Source organism: Eubalaena glacialis, chromosome 9, assembly GCF_028564815.1.
Source record: "Eubalaena glacialis isolate mEubGla1 chromosome 9, mEubGla1.1.hap2.+ XY, whole genome shotgun sequence".
Classification (NCBI taxonomy): Eukaryota; Metazoa; Chordata; class Mammalia; order Artiodactyla; family Balaenidae; genus Eubalaena; species Eubalaena glacialis.
In genome coordinates, this window is record NC_083724.1 from 20,899,430 (window position 1) to 20,920,925 (window position 21,496).

Genomic DNA, 21,496 nt, shown 5'->3' on the forward strand with positions numbered 1-21,496 from the left:
TGACTGCCACCAATCATGACCCATGGTGTGATCTTCGATCAATGTCTTTTTCCCCGTTACCCTGCATGTTCCGTGGGGGTAGGGACTCTGCCACTTTGGCCCAACTATGCACTCAGTGCCTGGCACATTCCCTAGCACACAGGAAGTGCTCAACAGATATTGTGGAACCAGGAATCAACGCACGAATGGCTCAGAACCACTTAAGCAGAGCACATTAAAGATGGGATGCCCAAGAGAGGGCACAAGAAGCTTCTCACATGTTATCCTCCCACTGGTACCAAGGGTATAAGGCAGCTAGGGACAAAGAGGCTCAGAGAGGTACGGGCACCACGCCAGGGTCACAGAGGAGATCAGTGCCGAGCCAAGATAAACTTCCCAGGCTCCTAACTCATTTCACTCAACCTTTTGCTCCATCTGTTGACCTCCTCACATGGAATGTTATCAGGCTGATATTCCTACCTGGGCTCTCACTGAGAAAGGAAGAAAGCATTCCAGACTGGCAGACTGGCCTAGTAAGAAAGGTATGAGATATTTACACATAAGAGATATTAAAAATAAGATAGCACGTGGTCTCTTCTTTCTGTAAAGCTGAAAATTTAACTGGAACAAAAATTCAGAGACTATAAGGATTCAAGAAAGGTAACCATGCAGCTGAGAGGCAGGGAAGACCAGAGGATTTCCCTGAAACCTTTAACGTGGTAGAGGCGAGTGGAAACGCATTGGAGGCAAAAGGGAATAGGGTGCTCAAAGGCTAGAGGAGGGAATGCAAGGGAGATGTTATGCAAGAGGAATCTAATTTGTGAACCGCTCACAGATTTTAGTCTTAGAAAGAGAACTGGAGACCTTACACTTCTGGCCATGATGGTATGTATACCTGGTACAGGACTAGCCCGCCTCCAGATTCAACTGTAAAGCTGGACAAAATGCATGGAACAAGAATTTTCAGACTCTGAATGTAGATGGTGCAAGACTGCGATTCATGAAAGAAGACCTGCTGTGAGCCCCAGGATCACCCCAGCTCTCTGCTAGGACAGACCCTCTGGACCACAGCACAGAGGTGGAGCTTGAAGGATGCACTGCAATCTCACTGATCTGAGAGACAGTGATCAGAGTTCAGGGCTTCTGAGGCAGCTGGAATTTACAGGGAAGAATAACGAAGAGGAGAAAATTGTGCAAAAAAACAACTCCAGAAATGGGCAGAGGGGTCCCTTGAAGTCTTTGGCTGAACACCAAACTGTATTTGTGCAGAGGGAGCCTCTGCAAAGACTGGCAACCAATAGCTGCTGGGGGCGGGGGGCGGGGAGCTGATTGAAGATTCAGAGGTGGCAAAAGGCAAGGAGATGTCTGAGTTCCACCTGCCAGAGGAGAGATCTTGCTGAATACCTCCAGCATTCAGTTGAGACCCAGAAAAGCCCTGCCTCAGAAGGATTACTCTAACCCTAGAATAAGGACTGCTCTGGAACTGCCCTAACACAGCTTTAAAACAAGGCTTTGAAGTATCAAGTTGATCTGTAAGTAGATTAACTGCCTGCCAGAACAAAATTCAACACTTTTTAGAAGAAGACAACAAAATCCACACACTCAACAACATAGCATGCATCCACAATGTGCAGCACAGAATAAAAATTTATTTGTTAGGTGAAGCAGGAAAATGTGAGTAATAATCAAGAGGAAAAAAATCAATAGGAACATAAAGAAATGACAGGGATGATGGCATTAGCAGACAAGGACCTTAACACAGCTATTATAAATATGCTCAAACATTTAAAGGATAATATGAATATAATGAAAGAAACAATGTAAAAAGGAACCAAGTGGAAATTACAGAGATGAAAAATATGATAGCTGAAATGTAAAATCATTTGATGGATATTTCTAATGAAACAAATAAGACTGTAGAAGAAAAGATCAGTAAACTTGTATACAGGACACTAGAAATTATCCAAATTGAAACACAGAGGGAAAACAAGGCTGAAAAACTGAACAGATCTTCAATTGATCTGTAAACATCATAAAACAATCTAATATATATGTAATTAAAGTCTCAATAGGAGAAGGAAGAGATTGGGGAAGAAAAATATTTGCAGAAATACTGGCTGAAAATTTTCCAAATCTGATGAAAAATATAAACCCACTGATCTAAGAAGCTCAGTGAACCCCAAACAGGATAAATACAAGGAAAACTATACATCATAATCAAATTGCTGAAAATTAGTAATATAGAGAAATATTTAAAAGCATTCAGAGAAAAGAGACCCATTAAATACAGAATAACAATCAGAATGATCTCTGAATTCTCATCAGAAACAACATAAGCCAGAAGATAAAGGAATGACATTTTTAAAATGCTGAAAGAAAAATATCTCAACCTAGAATTTCATATCCAAAGAAAATATCCTTCAAAAGAAAAGGTGAAGTAAAAACACTTTCAATTAAGAGAATCTTTCATCAACAGACCTACAGTATAAGAAATGTTAAAGGAAGCTCTTCAGGGAATAAAGGAAAATCATAACAGAATTCAGATTTATAAAAAAGAAAGAAAAGTATGAAAATTTTAATATGTGGGTAAATATAAAAGGCATTTTCTTATTTCTTTAACAAATAACTGACTATATAAAGCAAAAAGAAAAATTATTGGGTTTATAACTTATGTAGATGTATATGTATCGTAAGAATAGCACAAAGGACAGGAAGGCAGTAAATAGAAGTAAGTTGTTATAAGATTCTTGGATTATGTGTGATGTGTTATAAATTCATGGTAAACTGTAATACATTAAAGATGAATGTTATAAACCACAGAATAACCACTAAAGAAAAAGAGGTATAGCTAGAAAGCTAACAGAGGAAACAAAAAAATTCTTGATTAATATTAAAGAAGGCAAGAAAAGTAGAAAAAATGAGGAATAAGAAAAGATGGGACAAACAGGAAAAATTATAATAAGATGGTAAATTTAAAATCAACCATATCAATAAATTATATTAAATGTAAATGGATTAAACACCTCAATTAAAGAGCAGGGATTGCCCAACTGGATAAAGGAGCAAGAACCAACTATATGTACACACTTCATATATAAAGACACAGATTAAAAGGATGAAAAGAGATTTATCATACAAATACTAATCCTAAGAAACCTGAAGTGGCTATATTAATATCAAATAAAGTAGATTTCAGGACAACAGGTGTTATCAGAGATTTAAAGGGGCACTGCACAATTTTAAAAAGGGTCAATTCATCAAGACACAATGATCCTCAGTGTATGCACCTAAAAACAAAGTTTCAAAATACATGAATCAAAAATTGACAGAACTAAGGAGAGAAACAGCATATCCACAATTATCGTTGCAGATTTTAATGCTTCTCCCTCTACTTAATAGAAGAAATAGATTTTTTAAAAAGCCTGTAAAAGTATAGAGATTTGAACATTATTAACCAACATAACCTAATTGACACTATACTCAGGGAACACTCTTCCCAACTCACTTTATGAGGCCAGCATAACTCTGATACCCAACTTAGACAAGGACATTACAAGAAAAGTAAAATACACTGCTGGCTGAAATGTAAAATGGCATAACAGTCTGACTGTTTCTTAAAAGTTAAACTTATCATATGATCCAGACTAGGTATTTACCTAAGAGAAATGAAGGCATTTGTCCATAGGAAGACGTGTTCACAAATGTTCACAGCAGCTTTATTTATATTAGCTCCAAACTGGAAACAACCTAAATATCCATCCATAAGTAAACAGATGAAGGAAATTGTGGTATCTGCATCTAGACAGTGGAACACTACTACTCATCAATGAAAAGGAATGAACTACTGATACATATAAACATGGATGAATCTTTAAACAATTATGCTAAATGAAAGAAGCCAGACCCCACCACACACAAAAAGAGTAGATACTATAAGATTCCATATTTGCAAGATTCTAGAAAATACAAACTAATCTATAGTAATAGGAAGCAGATCAGTGCTTGCCTGGGGGTAGGGAAGTGGTGAGTGAGGGATTACAGAAGGGCACAAGGAAACTTTTGGGGGTGATGGATATGTTCATTATCTTGATTGTGGTGATGGTTTCATGGGCGCATACATAGGTCAAAACATCAAATTGTTTACTTTAAATAAGGTACTTTATTGAGTGACAATATACTTCAGTAAAGGTGTTTTTTAAAAAAAATACCAGAAATATTTATTTTCTTGATTATGAGCATGGTTAACAAACCACTGATTGAATTTAGGGCACTATCCTAATCCTAGGACTGTAGTTCCCTGCCACTGAAGGGTCAGTTTGGGGAGTGATATTAAAAGCCAGGTAAAATTCTAGGGAATTTTAGATAGATGTAATCAGAAAACACATGCTTGAAAGCAAATTAACTCTACAAACTGCCCTAGGTCTCAAAGCAATTTAGATGCCTTTCCAAGAAAAAGAAGCTCAAAAAAAGAAGTCATTCTTCTGGAAAAGAAGAAACATCCCAACACTATAATGTCCTTTAGTTCATTTCATGGTTTTCTGATAGTCAATGTATTTTAATAAAGAACAGACATGGTGACTTATTTTTTTTAAAAAGTCAATCCATGTAATTTACCACATTATCAGAATAAAAGATAAGAATCATAGGATCATCTCAATAGATGTAGAAAAAACACCTATCACCAATTTATGATTAAAAACTTTCAGTAAATTAGAAATAGAAGGTAACTTCCTCAACTGACAAAGGGGCATCTATGAAAACCTATTTTAGCTAACATAATACTTAATGATGAAAATGATCACACTTAACGATGAAAAACTGAACCCTATGATTGGGAACTAGGCAGAGATATCCACACATTTCATTTATTCAGCACTGAACTGGAGGGTCCTAATCAGCATAATGGGGAAGAAAGAGAATAATAAAAGGAATACAGATTAGAAAAAAAGAAGTAAGGCTGTCTTTATTAGCAGATGACATCAGTATGTACAAGAGAAATTCTGATAAATTTAGAAAAAAGCTAATAGAACTAATAAGTGAATTTAACAATGTTGCAGGATACAAATTCAATATATACAAAAATCATAGCAACAAAAACTAGAAAATAAAAAAATCACAGTAGCATCAAAAAAACCCATAAAATACTTAGATATAATTTAATGAAATATGTGCAAGACCTCTGCTCTGAAAATACAAACTATTGCTGAGAGAAATTTAAATAGACCTAAACCAATGGAGAGATATACTATGTTCATGAAGTGGAAGATCGACTATTATTATGATGTCTATTCTTCCCAGATTGGTCTATAGATTCAGTGTAATCCTAAACAAAATCCCAGTTGGATTTTTTTGTAGCAACTGGCAATAAGACTAACATTTATATTGCAAGGCAAAGTTCCTTGTTTTAAGGAAAATATTCTTAAAAATACACAAGTTTGAAAAACTGAGAGTACCTGATTTAAGACTTACAGTAAATAAGACCATGTTGGCACCAACACAGGCAAATAGATCAGTGGAACAGAAATGAACTCACACTTACTTACGCATTCAACTGATTTTCAACAAAGGTCTCAATGCAATGTAATGGAAAAAGGACAATCTTTTCAACAAATGGTGTTGGAACAACCAGACAGTCATATGGAATAAAGTTAATTTCAAATCATACCTCTCATCATTCACAAAAATTAACTTAAAATGGATCAGAGACTTAAATGTAAAAGCTGAAAGTATAAAGATTCTAAAAGATAATAAAGGAGAATATCTTCACCACCTTGAGGTAGGCAAGGATATCCTGAGTAGAACTGAGAAAACACTAACCATAAAAAAAATTGATAAATTAGACTTCATTAAAATGAAAAACTGCTCATCAAAAGATACTATATGAAAATCAACAGTCACACCAAAGACTGAGAGAAAATGTTCACAATATATATATTTGATAAAGACCCTGGATCTAGAATATATAAAGAACTCCTCCAATTTAACAATAAAAAGACAAACAACCCAACCAAAAAAAATGGGCAAAAGACTTAAACAGTTTCCAAAGTAAAATATACGAATGGTTAATAAGCAAATGAAAAAGTGCTCAACATCATTAGTCATCAGGAAAATACAAATTAACACCACAATTAAATACCACTACACACTCACCAGAATAGCTTCCTACCACCAAACTGTTGGCAAGAATTTGGAGCAAGTGCAACTCCCTTCTGTGGCTGGTGGGAGTGAAAGGTGCTACAGTCATCTTGGGAAATGGTTTGTCAGTTCTTAAAAAGGTAAACATACTCTCCCCTATGACCTATCAATTCTACTCCCTGGAATTTATCCAAGAGAAATGAACACAGAAATCCTAGTACAAGCATTTTCATAGCACCTTTATTCATAATAGCCTAAAACTGGAAACAATTCAAATGAACAAGCAAATGGCTCAACAAACTGTGGTACTTGCACACAACAGAATATTGCTCAGCAGTAAAAAAAAGAATATACAACATGTGTGAATCTTAAAAACATTTTGCTAAGTGAAAGCCGTCAGACCCAAAAGAGTACATATTATATGACTCCATTTCGTTAGACCTCTTTCCAGTCAGCCTACATCTCTCTGGATGCTCTCAGGAGACCCAGGGTCTCTCAAGGCCTGGCCCTGAGTACCACTTGATGAAGCCATCAAGTCCAGCCCCCAATTCCACATAGAACCCATGGACATACAAATATCTAGATCCAAAGGCCACTGGAGGGGCTATTTCTTGGTCAGCTTTGGAGAATCAATCCTCTGTTGCATCTAGCCTAAATCTCTCACCCTGTAACTTTAAACATAGATGATCATAGAGTCCCTAGACTTCAGTAATAAAGAAGAGATGCACTCAACAAACAGATGCAGAAAGACAAAGAGAGTTCACAATAGAGAGAACAAGAAAATGAGGAACAGAGAAAGACTAGACAGCCTTTCAGGAGAGAAGTACCTGGATGTTAGGGAAGTAATCAGGGTACAAATGAAGTACCCCTTCCTGCTGTACCATCTGACATGTGATGCAGGAGAACTTCATGGTTAAGAGTATGGGCCTGGAGGTTGCCTGTCTGGGTTCAAGCCAAGCTCCTCCTCTTATTAACTCCATGACCTTATTCAACTTGTTCCAGCAAGAGCCATTTGGGGGAAGAGCAGAAACAGCACTGAAGGTTTTCTCCAAAGGCTGAAACCCAAGTTGCAGGCTGGCTTTGTAACTAACACCTAACTGTAAGTGCATTCTGCGTAGCATCCCCTCTGGGCACCAGGCAGCGGGGCAGTTGCTGTTTCCCTGGAGAGCGCAGGTAAGCAGGTACCCACACACAATTGCCCCTGTCCCTGCCCATGGAAAGCGGGATCCCCAGAGGGGTCTGAGCCAAGGAGCTCAAGCCACAGCCCTGATGCTTCAGCAACAGCACCATGAGTGGGTCAAATGATGGGTTAGTGCCCACCCAGTGTAAGCTGTGTCCTCTCTCCCCCGCACAGGACCTGGACATATGGTGGGCACTAAATAACCCATACATGCTTAGCATGGGTGGCAGGATAGGTTCCTCTAGTTGAGCCACTGCAGATGCCTGTCTGAGGGTCTCCTTATACTGGAGATGACTGGAATCCAGACCCCTGGGCTGAAAAGACCTTGAGAGCTCCCACAGGTGGGAAACCTGAGCCCAGAGAAGGGAAGTGACAGGTCCAAGGTTACCCAGCAGTCAGGGGCCGAGCAGGATGAGCAGCTTAGCCTAGGGTTCCACCTAAGGATGGGTGCTCCCGCCCACAGGGAGACCCCTCAGTCCTGCCGCTCTGCGCAGCAGGCGGGACTTCCTGGGGAAGCTACCTCCTCCACCGCCTGAGCTCTGGACACCCCTCCCTGCCCACCTGAAAGCCCTCAGGGGCCCACGTGCCTGTGCTGCTACAGCCAGTGCTCCAGGAGGGTTGGGCCTCCCCTACTCTAGGCACCTTGCACCCTGATGACCTTGCATAATCCCTTCCCCTCCCTGAACCTAAATCTTCCCATCCACAGACTGTGGAGTGGGATCCCCATAGCTCTGTTGTGACAAACAAAAGCAGGGATACTCCCAAATACCTCTTAAACATCCCACCCTACTGCCCTGCAGTGTGGTTAAGCCCCGCCCTGTCAGAACTTTGGCTGAGGACTGAGGGGCCTCTTAGCTCATATACTTGGGGATCTAAGGATACAGCCCCCTCTGACATCCAGAAGGGAAGCTGGGAAATCAGCTGCATCAGGAGAATGGAAAGGCCAGGATGTCCCTGTGGGAAGGATCCTTAGAACCCTTTCCCTCCCAGGCCAGGGGAGGAGGGAGAGATTGGGGGCCTGCCCAAGGCCACACACATGCCTGTGACTCCACTGGGACTAATAACCCGGGGCTTCTGAGGCCGGCTTGGCACTCCTTCTGACTTCTTACCCTTTCTACCTCCAAGGGCAAAGCTGTCTTGTCTAACTGACCATCCTCTAGCCTGGGTTAAGCCCTGCACTGGTTCAGACTGAAGCTGCATTACACGGTGCTGCCTTTGGGGGTGGGGAGTCAGGAACCACATGATTTGGAGGTGCTTGGAAGAGGTGAGGACAAGGCTGCTTAAGGACTTGGGTGAATGATGCCCACCCTTCCTAACCCAAAATCCACATGGGCCCAGGCCTCTGAGACCACCGGGGGAGGACTCAGGCTTTCCTGGCTTAAGGGTGGGGCTTTCCCAGCTCCTGCAGTCAGGTGGCCCCAGGTCAGACCTGGACACCTAGAGGCTGACCCAGAACAAGTTCACCTTTGCTTTCACCCTCCCCTGGCAAAACTCCAGAGCCTCAGCCTATAGCTGGCCCACCCTGCCCCCAACCAGAGGAGGTACTCACTGATGGGGGCGTGTAAGGCCACGTGCTCCTGGTAGGGTGTGTAGTACTTGTACTGCTTTCCACAGAATTCACAGGTATAATTGCCGGTTTCTGTCCAAGGAGAGAAGAGTGTGGGAATGGGTGCCTGTTCCCATCCAGAAGTAGCAGCTTGCTCCCTCCCCCCAAACCCCTCCTCATTCTGGGACCACCAACTAGAATCAGGAGCCCCCTTGAGTCAGACCGCCGGGGTTCAAATCCCAGCTCCTCTATTTCAAGCTGTGTGACTTCAGGCAAATCTATTAACCTCTCTGTGCCTCAGTTTTCCTATCTGTAAAATGGGGCAATGATAGGACCACCTTATAGGATTGCTGTGAGGATTAAATTTGTATGTCACATGCTTAGAACAGTACCTGGCACACGCTGTCCTCCTCCATCGCTCCACCCCCAGGCCCCGGTGCTCAGGAAATGTGTGGTGTCCTGAGTTGACCTCCAGTGCCAACCTCTTTATCAGCCCCTTTTCAAGCCTTGCCCTCTGCAATGGCCACATGTGGGTCACCTTGTCTCCAGGACCTTCCCTGCCCCCAAACACCCCCCCACCCTCTGGCAGAAGGGGTCACGTCTTCCTCTTGGGTCCCACCGGACTTCATCTTTACCTCTCTTTTGGCACTGCCTAACTTCTTTCTTCTTAAAAATTTCTGATGTAATATTGTTCACTGGGGGAAAATTATAAAATACTGATAAATACAAATACAAAATTTTAAATATAAGAGAAACTTCAATCATCTATAATCCCCAAAAAAGAGTAGCAGCTACCCCATGGGCTGGAGCATTCACCTGGCCACTTGCCCCAGACCCCACCCTGCACTCCCATCTCATCTCTCACTGACGTCAGCCGTCTGGCTTCTACGGGCCTTGAATTAGCCGGCCCTGATCTATATGCTCTTTGTAACCTGGTGCATTCAATCGACAATATTTTGTAGACATCTTGCTCAAATCAATAAACATCGATCTCTACTGCATTTATTGGCTGCCTGGTTCCCACTGGACTTCGGAATTTGCTGAGCCAGTCTCCTAAACCAGAGGACATTGAGATTGTTTCAAAATTTTTCCCTTATAAAAAAAATGCTGTGATCCATATCCTCGTAGAAATTTTTGCACATCTGCTCATTATTTTTGCACACCACTGCAAAATAAAGATTATTGTTCATAATCTTTGCACATATTTCCTCAGGATAAATTAAGGGTCTGCATTTTTAAGGCTTTTGATCACCACAGCACCAACTACTTACTGAAAGGTTGGGCCAATTTTCGCCCCCATCAGAAAGATCTCAAAATGACTGTTTCCATATACTGCAGCCAGCATTAAGTACTATCATCTTCTTACTGTGCCTGATAGGGAGAAATACATTGCACTGCTGGTTTTATTTTCCATTTCTTTGAGTTCTAAGGAAGCTGACTATTTCTGAGGATTAATGAACTACAGTTTTTCTTTTGTGACTTTCCTATTTGTGTTTACAGTCAATGTTTCCATAGGCATGTTTACCTTTTTAAAATCGCTAAGAACTCTACAGATTAAGGGCATCAACATTTCGTTCGACATGTTACAAGTATCTTTTCTCAATTGGTTTCTTAGTCTGTTTATGTTCTTTTCTTGCAATATAGAAGCTTTAAAAATTTTGGTAGCTAAATAATTTTTGTTAACTGATTCATGACCACTGGTAAAGATATATTATTGCTCTTTGTAGGCTCTGAAGTTGTTAGATCAGCTGTATTAATTGTATTATTCAAACTCTATATAACCTTTATTTCTCTCCTTGCTTTGTCAAAGACTAAATGTTGTGATCAATCCTTCCAGTTCATTGTTTTTCTGAATTTATTTTGTATATTTAGATATAACGTTGTCTGATGCAGACAGGCTCATGAGATCAAAACCTCCACTTTGAACCATATCCTTTGTTAACATTACACTATTTTCTAACACAGTAGTTCTCAAAGCGTGGTCCCTGGGCTAGTGGCATCAGCATCGCCTGGGAACCTGTTAGAAATGCAAATTCTCAGGACTTATTTGAGACATTCTGAAAGAAAAATCCTAAGGATGGGATCCAGCAAACTGTGTTTTAACAGGTCCTGAAGAAAATCCTGAAGTGTTAGAAAGTTAAGAACCACCACTCTAACTTCTAATTACACTGTTTTATTAGTTCGTCTGGTATTAATATTATTAGTTCTTGATAATTACTTTGTTAGATCCTTCTACTTGTTCACATGTGCCTAAAGCCATTTCCCTAAATTTTCTTGTACTTGCATTCATCAAACAGGTACTGTGCTAAATGCTGGCACAAAATGTTGAGCAATGGTCCCTGCCTTCAAGGAACTTACAGTCTGGAAAAGGAGAAAGAAAAATCAAATCATCACACAAACAAATCTAAAACTGCAACCACAATGGGTAGTCTTTAGGAGACACAGTGCTATGAAAATCCTAATAGGGAATTCAATTTAGTTAAGGGAGTAGGAAAGAGCTCCATGGGAAAGAGAAGAGTAAAAGACAAGGAATTAACTAAGTATGTCTCCAATAAACCATTCATAATTGGATTCTTTTAAGTTAACCTGAGAATCTTTGTCTTCTAATAAAGGAAATTATGCCATTTGCTTTTATTGCTATTACTGACTTGGTTTTACTTGTCTTATGATTCTTTTTTTTTTCATTCTATACCCTTTCTGGTTTATTCCCTTAGTTTTCAGTTGTTTGATGTATGAACTCTTTTCTTTGCCTTTCCATTATTCTCCAATATCCAGCATTTTCCAATATTTTCCATTGTTCTAGACAGTATATAAGATACATTTCTCTAATTTTTATAGTCAAGCACGAAATGATATTTTCATATCTATTACCATTGAGAAAGGTAGTTTAACTCAGTGCCTCTCAAACTTTAGCCTAAATAAGAATCATCTAGAAAGATTGTTACAACACAGACACCTGAGCCCCACCTTGGAGATTCTGATTCCACAGGTTTGGTGTGGGGCCTGAGAATTTACATTTTTAATAAGCTTTTAGGAGATGCTTATGCTGCTGGTCTGGGGACCACACTATAAGCAGGACTGGTTTAACCTACTTTATTGTATCCTTCACCTATTCCTTCCTTCCTGGTTTTGAACATTCATTTTTAATATTTTAGAATGATCTCTTTTTTTGCATTCAATTTTATAATCAGATTTGCAACATTTTAAACTTAAACTTACTTCTAGTTTACCTGGCTTCAGTATTCACAAGTCCTCTTTTACTATGAATTAATGCCTCATAATTGAGCCCTTAAATGTGTTCAACCACTCAGTTCATTGGAGTACATCTTCAAGTAATTTTTTGAAGTTGGGTATATAGGAGAAATAGCATGTTTTTGAGCCCTTGCTTTTTTTTTTACACATAAATCACAATTTGTCTAGATATAAAATTCTTAGATTACACCTTTTTCCCTTTGGAACTTATTCCATGATCTTTCAGCATTTAGTATTGCAGGGAAGTCTGATGCAAGTCCACCTTGAAATCATTTGTAAGTAACTTGCTTTTTTATGTCTAGGTACCTGTATAGTTTTCCCCCTTATATTTATAGTTTAAAGAGCCACTAATATCTATTTAGTTATGGGTCTTTTTTTATTGATTCTACCTGACATATAGGTCTTCCTTTAGCTGAGCAATTTTTTCTTCTATTGTATCTTTGGAGTATTGCTTCTGTCCCACCAATTATCTGGAACAGTTTCCCCATTCTCCATATTTATCATGTTTTCTGCTTATTAAGCTCATCTGTTCAAGTTTGTCCTTCACATTATTAATTCCATTTCTGCAGATCAACTCTGCTCTTTACTATCTACAATGTAGGTTTTAATTCTGTTCTTATATTTTCTGCTTCTCTCCAATTCTTCTCATCTCACTCCTCTCTCTTTGCCTTTTCATCTTATCTTGTTGCTTTTTCACCATACAGCTTCCTTTTTTACAGAGGTCATGCTATGGACTGAATTGTTTCCTCCCCAAATTCAGATGTTGATGTCCTGTCTCCCAATTCGATGCTATTTGGAGATGGGGCCTTTGGGAAGTAATTAGGTTAGATGAAGTCATGAGGATGGGGGTGGGGTCCCTCATGATGGGATTAGAGACCTTATAACAAGAGGCACCAGAGAGTTTGTTCTCTTTTTCTTCTCACCATGTCAGAGTACAGCCAGAAAGAGGGTCACTGGACCAGAACTCAACCATACTGGCACCCTGATTTTGACTTCAGCCTCCAGAACTGTGAGAAAATAAATTTCTGTTATTTAAGTCACCCAGTCTATGGTATTTTGTTATGGCAGCCTGAGTGAACTAAGGTGATATTTTCTCATACTTGACTGTGGTTGCCAAACAGCATTTCCTTCTAGACTCTGTGGTAGATCATTTTCAGAGGTATACTCTTCCTCTAAGTCTCTTAAATTCCTTTCTTGTCATGAGGAATTTTCATAGTTCCCAAGTTTTATTTTCTTATTTTCTTTTTTACCTTTCAAGTCACTCTTCCTTATCCAGGTATAAAACTCAAGTAACCTATAAATAAATCCAGATTTACACTGTTTCAATAGACTTGAACGAATTGTCCTCGATCATCCCCCCATTATCATGGTAGACCATTACAATGGGAGTAATTCTCAGATCTGCAGCAGAAGAGCAAGTTGACACACAGGGCCTCTTAGACCAACTCCCTCCTTCTAGCAGGATTCCTCTGCTCTGTCCTGGCTCTGGCTTCCTCCTCCTTGAGTACTTAATTCTCCAATTTGCTCAGCTGACATGGATGTGAAAGGCGTACTTCCCAGCATGCCCTGCTGCCACTGTTTCTCCTCTTCCCCTGACCTACAGAGCTCTACTTGTGGGGACTAGTCCCTCCACAGTGCACTGTACCCCTACTGGCTCCCCTTATTCTGTGCCTCATCACTATCAGGGTTCTGTGGCACTGGCCAGCTTACAAAAAGTGGCAGAAGCCCAAGAAGCAGGATTCTGATCTCACAAGGCAGCTGCTGAGTGGTAACAAGGAACAGCCTCATACTCTTATAGACATCTCAGTTCCATGGCATCAAGCTGGGAGCCAAACTCAGTCAGTTTTCTCAATGCAGTTCCCTACTCCATATAATTTGTGATAATTCCTCCTGGGTCCTAGCACTGGCTGGCTGTCAGACGTAGTTACTGATATAGAGAACAAGTTTCATCTTGCTCTGTACCTTTCTGGATAATTAATAGGTACCACTTGTTTAACGCTTTCCATGTAAATGTCAAGGACTATACTAATTCCTTTACAAATATAATCTCATCTAATCTCCACGACAATCCTGAGAGGTGAGTTTTACTGTCATTACTGTGATTAGAGAGATTATAAAACTTGCAGGACGTCACACAGGCATTAAGTATAGAGCTGGGGTTCATCTTCGGGATGGCTCTAAAGCTCTCACTCTTGACTATCTCTCAGCAACATCGCTCATTCGTTAAGCCCTAAATACGAGCCGGGTGCTGGGCTAGACACTTGACACAGGCATCCTCCAACAGCCCTGAAGAACAGATAGATGTTCTTATTCCCAACTTATACAAGAATCAAAGGACACTCAGTGGGGGTAAGTAGCTAGTAAATTGGTGATGTCAGCATTCAAACCTGGGCTTGTCTGATTCTATAGCCTATGTTGTCTGTATTCTATTTTGATAATTATGATGCTACAGATGGAAGGGGTGGTGCTATGCTGGGGCTGCTGGCAGATAGCATTGAAGCGGGAGGGCGGAGTTTCACAGATCCCAATGTCCCTGTCCTGCATTGGTCTATGAATGTCCATCATGGAACATGTCTGATTCACATCTGGGTTTTCCCACAGTCTAACTTCTGGCAGTTTTAGTGTTAAGGATTTCATCATTTTCTTCACTTCAAGATTATTCTTTTTTTTTGTTTTAAAGATTTTTTTTTTTTTGATGTGGGCCATTTTTAAAGTCTTTATTGAATTTGTTACAGTATTGCTTCGGTTTTATGTTTTGGTTTTTTGTGCCTGAGGCATGTGAGATCTTAGTTCCCTGACCAGGGATCGAACCCACACCCCCTGCATTGGAAGGCGAAGTCTTAACCACTGGACCACCAGGGAAGTCCCCACTTCAAGATTATTTTAATGTTACTGTTTATTGAATGTTTGCCATTGCATATGACAAGTGCTGTCATACAGACATTATTTTTACATCATATTTACAGACATTATCACATCTCCAGTTTCCTGAGTGCTTTAAGAGGTAAAGGAAAGGAGAGAATCATCTCCTACGAGGAAGCAGGAAGAACACTCAGGGGCCCATCCAATGCCTTCCAAGGGCCGGGACCAAGTCCCGCCCTCTGAGGCTTGTCTCTGGCTTCACTGTTCCAGCTCCCTTGACTCTCCTTCCCTAAACTTCCTCATCCATTCAATCTATGTTTGTGTGTATATTTTCACAAGCTGCCTTAATCCTTATTGCAATCCAAGAGCCAATAAAGGTCTCTTCTTGCTGGGTAGTAAGAGAGGCATGGAAAATAGAGAGGAAGAAGCAAGAATGCAAATTCCTGGACGGCTGGACCAGTCTCACTTGCGAGAACCAACCTCCACCCCGACCCAAATCCACACTCCCTGCAGCAGCCAAAACGTCTTCCTAAAACACAAATCTGATCAAGTCCCTTCTCCACTGAGTAAACTCTGGCTCATTCCCCTCAGGATGAAATCTAACTGCCTTCTTCTGGTTTTCAAGGCTCTCTAAGACCTGAACTCAGAATCGATTTGCCTTTCAGTTCCTGGAACAAGTGCAGCTCTCCTTCCTTCATGTGGGATACAGGGGCTCATCCCCACCCTCATCCCCATGCAGAAGCCTCATGGATTCCCAAGGCTGGTCAGTTGCCTCCCAGCCCCACTGCTCCCTGGGCTTCTATGTTGTAACTACCTGCTTACTGACCTACTGCCCCCTCCCTGCCTCCCTGTGTGAACTACCCAAGGCAGGGCCACATCTGTCTTGCTCACTGCTGTGCTCCCACAATACTCAATACCAGTGCGTTGCAAATAGGCAGGTCAAGTGCGTGGCTCCTGCTCTCAGGGGTTTATTGGGCTGAGGACAGAGCATCTGCATGTAGCTCCCCCGGAGAGCTTCATTTGCTGATAAACCCCTTCTGACAACAATAACGACAGTATTTTCCGAGCACCTACTATGTACCAGGCACTGTGCTAATTAATAGGTGATTTATATCCATGATCTCATTTAATCCCCCAACAAACCTGCGGGGAAGTGTCACCCTTACTCCACAGGTGAGGAGCCAAGGCTCAGGACGGCTAACACTGGGCACCAAGCCTGTGCTACCTTCACTGCCCTGACCTGGACCCTGTGCTGTCCTGCTGCTTCTCAAAAGCAAGTCCTAAGAGTGACTGACCCATTTGACAGGTGGGCAAAGTGAGGTACAAGGCCAGTGCCTCACTGGCCAGAGCTGTTGCTGCAGGATTAGCAACGCTGCCCCCTTCCAGTGGTGGGACTCGCCCTGCCGCCCTCAGCCACCCCTACCTGTCTCCCCACCCAGCCCCGGCCCCAGAGAGAGGCCTGCATACTTGGCCCGATTTTCTGGAATGGTTCCGGGGGCTCCTCCTTCACCTCGTCAGTGGCCACGACACCTTGGTCGAAGGGGTCTGTGGGAGAACACACAGCCCTTAGTGCCCTGGTAACCAGGTCTCAGAGCTCAGGTTGGAACAGGGAGGTGGGCAGCCACCAAGGACTTACCTGCCCGATTCTCAGGGGCCCCTTCCACACTAAACACTGCGCCCGGGCGGGAGGCAGCAGCCGCAGAAGGAAAGAAGCAAACAGGAGCCCTGTTAGTCCCTGCCCATAGCTGCCTCTGCCCAATGCTCCCAGCCTCTGTCCCAGCAAGCTTGCCTTTGGGGCCCAGGACAGCTGCCTCAGCCACTGTGGCTGCCCAGGAAACCAAGGGCCACAGGAGGGCACATCCCTCCATTCCTCATCCTCCCCACAGGCGAGGGCCCACCCCAGGGCAGGAAGACACTTTCTGGCTGGACTGTTTCTGGATCACCGCCAGCCGCTCGAGGGACCAGGGCAGGAGAAAAAAAGGAAGAGATGGGGGGGGGAAGAAAAAGGAGGTGAGAGGAAGGATGGACCAGAGGCGATAGGTGGTAAGGCCTGGCTGTCACAGCCTGACACGGGCTTGGGGTGTGGGGCTGGAGAGGGAGCCCTCCGGAGCCCTTCCCAGTCAAAGACCCTATTTCTAGGATTCTCAAGATTCCAAAAATAAATTACCTAAATTTATCTTTCTAATTTCTAACTCTATAATCTAAGATGCTAAAATATCATCATTCATTTAAAAAAATTGGTTTAATTTCACCAGAGCGTGTGAATACTCAACATGAAATCATAAAATAAATCGGTATAAAATTGCTGATACTCGACTGATTTTGACCTACAAAAACGGCAATTTCACTTGGGTTACCCTCATTAGAAATACATATGGAATATGATGGGGACCTTCTCTAGCCCAGAATCCTCGGAGGTTCGTCACTCCACTCGTGGTCTGCCTGCTGCCCGACCTCCCCTGGGTAGGGAGAGGGAGGGGAAGCTGTGGGTGGGCCCTGGGCCCCGTAAGCAGCCCTGGAGGGGGGGGTCTCTTTATGTGACTCTGCTCCTGAGGAGTGAGGGGCCTGACTCACCATCCACTGCGTGCAGGTCTCGGTGCTCCTGGAAACAGCTGTAGTATTTGTACTTCTTCCCGCAGATGTCACACGTGTACCTGAAGTTGTCTGCGGGGGATGGAAAGACACGTGGTTACCAGGGCTTCAGTCACTTGGGGCTGGGGGAGGTGGTGTGGGCCAGACTGGGCCCAACTGGTGACTCCATGAAGAATAGTTCCTGGGGTGTTAGAGGAGTCTTCTACACAAGGAGACCGGGGAGCCTTGAAGTGATTTTCAAAGGCACTCCCAATCCTACCCCATGTGAGCTGAGCCCCTAAGGGCCTGGTTCATGACTTCCTTCGTTATGTGAGAATAACAATCACCGCAGCTACAGCTTCCTGGGTGTTGGCTGCATTGCTAGGGGCCAGGCCAGGAGCTTCCCCAGCATTCCCTCCATTCGGCCTTGCAATCGAGGGAGGAGGTAATAACCCATTTAACACTTGAGTCTACTGAGGAGCAGAAGGGACCTGCTGCAAGCCCCACAGCAAGGGGGGCCTGGGTGAGGCCCATCATGGATGGTTCTGAATGACCCCGGCTACTGGCGTTCCCGTCCTGTGCAATGCCTCGGCTGGACCCGCTGACTTGCTTTTAACAGAGACAATGCAGTAAGGTGAGGAGCAAAAGAGGGCCAGGAGGCTGGTACCCCAGCCCAGGAGTGGAGAGTGATTTCATCCGGACAGAGAAGGACCATGTGCCCTGACTCAGCCATGGCTTAGAGTTAAGTGATGTCACAAGAAGACTATGACTTTGGCCTTGCTCACACCATCTCGCTCTTGCTAGCTGCCCTGTTGCAGGCTGCCTCACATAGAGACCCACTTGGCAGCCTCTGGTGAACAGCCAGTGGGGAACTGAGGTCCTCAGCCCAACAGCTTGGGAAGGATGGATCCTGCTAACAAACACGGGAGTACGTACAGAGGCAGTCCCTTCCCCGGCTGAGCTGTGAGATGAGACCACAGCCCTGGCCTTGACTGCAGCCTCGTGAGAGACCCAGAGCCAGAGGACCAGGTGAAGCCACACTCAGATTCTGACCACAGGAACAGTAACATGATCAATGCCTGTCGCTTTACAAGTCAGTAAGTTTCGGGGAAATGTGTGACACAGCAATAAACAATGACAGGGCCTGAGTTTGGATGATCCCCTAGGCCTCTCCAAAGTCTGAGGCTGGACTCGTACAGGACAGTGCCTTTGCCACATCGGCAGCCCCTCCAACGTTTGGACTAGCAAAGACCTTGTGTGTGTGCTCCTTGGGCTGATCTAGGGATGGCCCGTCCACCCCAGCTTCCCGAGGATGCCCAGCACAGGAAGGTTGGGTGGCTTGCTCAAGGCTGTACAGTGGGGCAGGGAATAGCCAGGATCCAGCTACTCACTTAACTCTAAGCCACAGCTGAGTCAGGGCACATGGTCCTTCTCTGTCCGGATGAATCACTCTCCACTCCTGGGCTGGGGTACCAGCCTCTTGGCCTGTCTTTTGCTCTTCAGCACCCAAACACAGGATCTGATGTGACTGCCCCATCCCAAGGTTGCAGTGCCAGGCGATTCTGTGGGAGGGTTTCTGGCCCCCGCTTAGCTGAACTCAGGGACACAGATGGCATTAGCCAGCTCCCCGCCTCTGCCTCCACCTCTTCCACGGCACCTGCAGTCCCTGGACGTGCCTGGCAGATGCAGGGCCACAGAGACGACCTGGTCTCCGGGCGAGGTACACACAGACATTCTGAGGGTGTGGGGACCAGGCAGGGTTCAGGCATCCACCATCCTACCAGGCCTTCCCATCTCCACGCCCCTGCCCCGACCCACCACGGAGTGGCGGGGTAGAAGTGGTGTGACGTGGGGAGGAGTCTTGGTCCTGGCCTGCCTCACCCAGACTGCCAGCAAGTGGCAACCCCACCTCGGGATTCAGCATCCCCATTTCCCCCCTAGTTTGGGGAGGGGTGGTGGTGGTAGATGAGCTGATTCCCGGGGCCTCTCCCAGGCTGGCAGTTCCAGGATTCCAAGCCTGGCATGGGCTTCGATCCTTCCCCATGGCCAGCAATCCAACATAGGCAACAAGCTACCCCATCATGTCCCATCTGGACCGTAATCCTTCTCAGAGCTGGACACACCCGGGGAACAGAGGTGGAGAAGTCAAGCCCAACTGGGGTCTGCTGGTTCCAGATGGGGTCCTGCCCCGTGAGTCCTCTCCCATACTGGTCAGCGCTGGTCGCCCCGCAGTTGCCTGCCCCATGTGTCTCATCTCTGCTCACGTTGCCTCTCCTACCAGCTGGGCCACATACATCTGCCACTTCCAATAAAAGGTGAACCCCCAGCTTTCTGCCACCGAGAAGTGCCCTACCCTGCTCTGTCGAATCCCACACCACATCCTGATCTATGTCTCCTCAATGTGGACAGGGCCACATGCCCGGGCCCACCTAAGGCAGGAGCGAATTAGGACAAGAGCGTTATCCCCAAAGGAAGAAAGGCAAGATGATTTTTTGGTCAGTGAAACCACATCTTCAGAACCCCAAGAGAGCTCAGGGACTCCAGGAATCTCTGGGGAGGCAGGCTCTGGAGTCAGGCTGCCCAAGTTCAAACTCAACTCCACCACCTACAGGTGCCATTAATGTCGGGCACGTGCCCTAAACTCTCTGCACCTCGATTTTCTCATCTGTAAAACAGGACTGATATGTTCCTTCATCTCCCAGAATTGTGATAAAGAATAAATGAGCACAACACCTAACACACAATACTTGGTAAATGTTACCTAATATTATTGTTAAACAAAGGCAAGAGAGCTCGATGTGGAGTTAATCTTTTATGTTCGTAGTTGAGAGATGGGTAACTGGGTATATGCCTGTATGTATGACTGTACTATTTCTCTAACAAATAAATGAAAGATTCCTGGACTAGAAGGTGTGAGACTTGGTTTCTATGCCCACCTCCACCCCTAACAAGCTGCATGACTTCTCTCTGGAACTCAGTATCCTCATCTGCAAAAAGATCAAGGCTGGACTTGACATTCTCCACAGGACTCCACGGCCAGGCTCTTGTCGCGAGGCTGGGGTGTGAGGAGGCCAGGCTTTCTGAGCGGCCACTGCTGGCCCAGGGCAGGGCGGGGGGGCAGGATGGAGAGTCAAGCAGAGCACACTGGCCATGGGGAGTGAATTCCGCAGAGAGGAAGGGAAAAGTGATGGAAGGACTAAAAATACCCCCAGTCACGAAGTCCTCCACAACCAGTGAAACTCCGGGAACAGCGGAAGCCAGACAGAGCATAACGGATCATTGAGGGGCTGCTGGAGAGGCCAGGGGCCCAGAATAGCCAAAGAAGGAAAGATAAATAGGGAAGTTCTTTAACTGTGCAGCTGACCACAGGCAGGCGATGGGAGCCGGAAGAGAAGGGAGCTATTGAGGGAGAAGGAGCCCGGGGCCAGGCAGGGGCAGGGTGGGGCTTGGGGAGGAGGCATAGGACCCTGAATTCCTCCTGCCGAGGACCCTCGGGCAGGTGCCTGGCCAACCTGAGGCTCAGATTCTCCAGAAAACGGAGGGGTAGCCTCAGCCCTGCAGGCCTTTCACGTGGTGTAAGAATCCAAAGAGAGGGTGGATGCGAAAGTGCCTTAGAAGAAATGCTGTTAGGACCCAATGGCAACTAAGGCCCTGCCTCCTCAAACTACTCTGTTTTGGATTTTTAAGGGGGGTGGCGGGGGAGTGGTTCATGTTTGTTTATTTGTTTATTTATTTATTTATTTAAATAAATTTATTTGTTTATCTTTGGCTGTGTTGGGTCCTCGTCCCCGCGCGGGGGCTCTCTCCAGCTGCGGCGAGCGGGGGCCACTCTTCATCGCGGTGCGCGGGCCTCTCACTATTGCGGCCTCCCCTGTTGCGGAGCACAGGCTCCAGACGCGCAGGCTCAGTAGTTGTGGCTCACGGGCCCAGTTGCTCCGTGGCATGTGGGATCCTCCTAGACCAGGGCTCGA

At 44.5% G+C, this 21,496-nt stretch overlaps 1 protein-coding gene across 9 annotated transcripts in view; it reads right to left on the reverse strand.

Annotated features, from left to right (window-relative positions):
- ZNF618 (zinc finger protein 618) overlaps window positions 1–21,496 on the reverse strand; it is a 182,092-nt gene that overhangs the window by 31,872 nt on the left and 128,724 nt on the right. For 5 of the 9 annotated variants that reach the window (XM_061200060.1, XM_061200059.1, XM_061200053.1 and 2 more), the window contains exons 6-10: window positions 17,529–17,618; window positions 16,591–16,626; window positions 16,422–16,499; window positions 9,476–9,535; window positions 8,844–8,933 (exon numbers count right to left, since the gene is read on the reverse strand). In XM_061200060.1, coding sequence (XP_061056043.1) covers window positions 8,844–8,933; window positions 9,476–9,535; window positions 16,422–16,499; window positions 16,591–16,626; window positions 17,529–17,618 — 354 coding nt within the window. The remainder of the gene's footprint in view (window positions 1–8,843; window positions 8,934–9,475; window positions 9,536–16,421; window positions 16,500–16,590; window positions 16,627–17,528; window positions 17,619–21,496) is intronic. The other 4 variants (XM_061200058.1, XM_061200057.1, XM_061200056.1 and 1 more) reach the window with 2 other exon arrangements.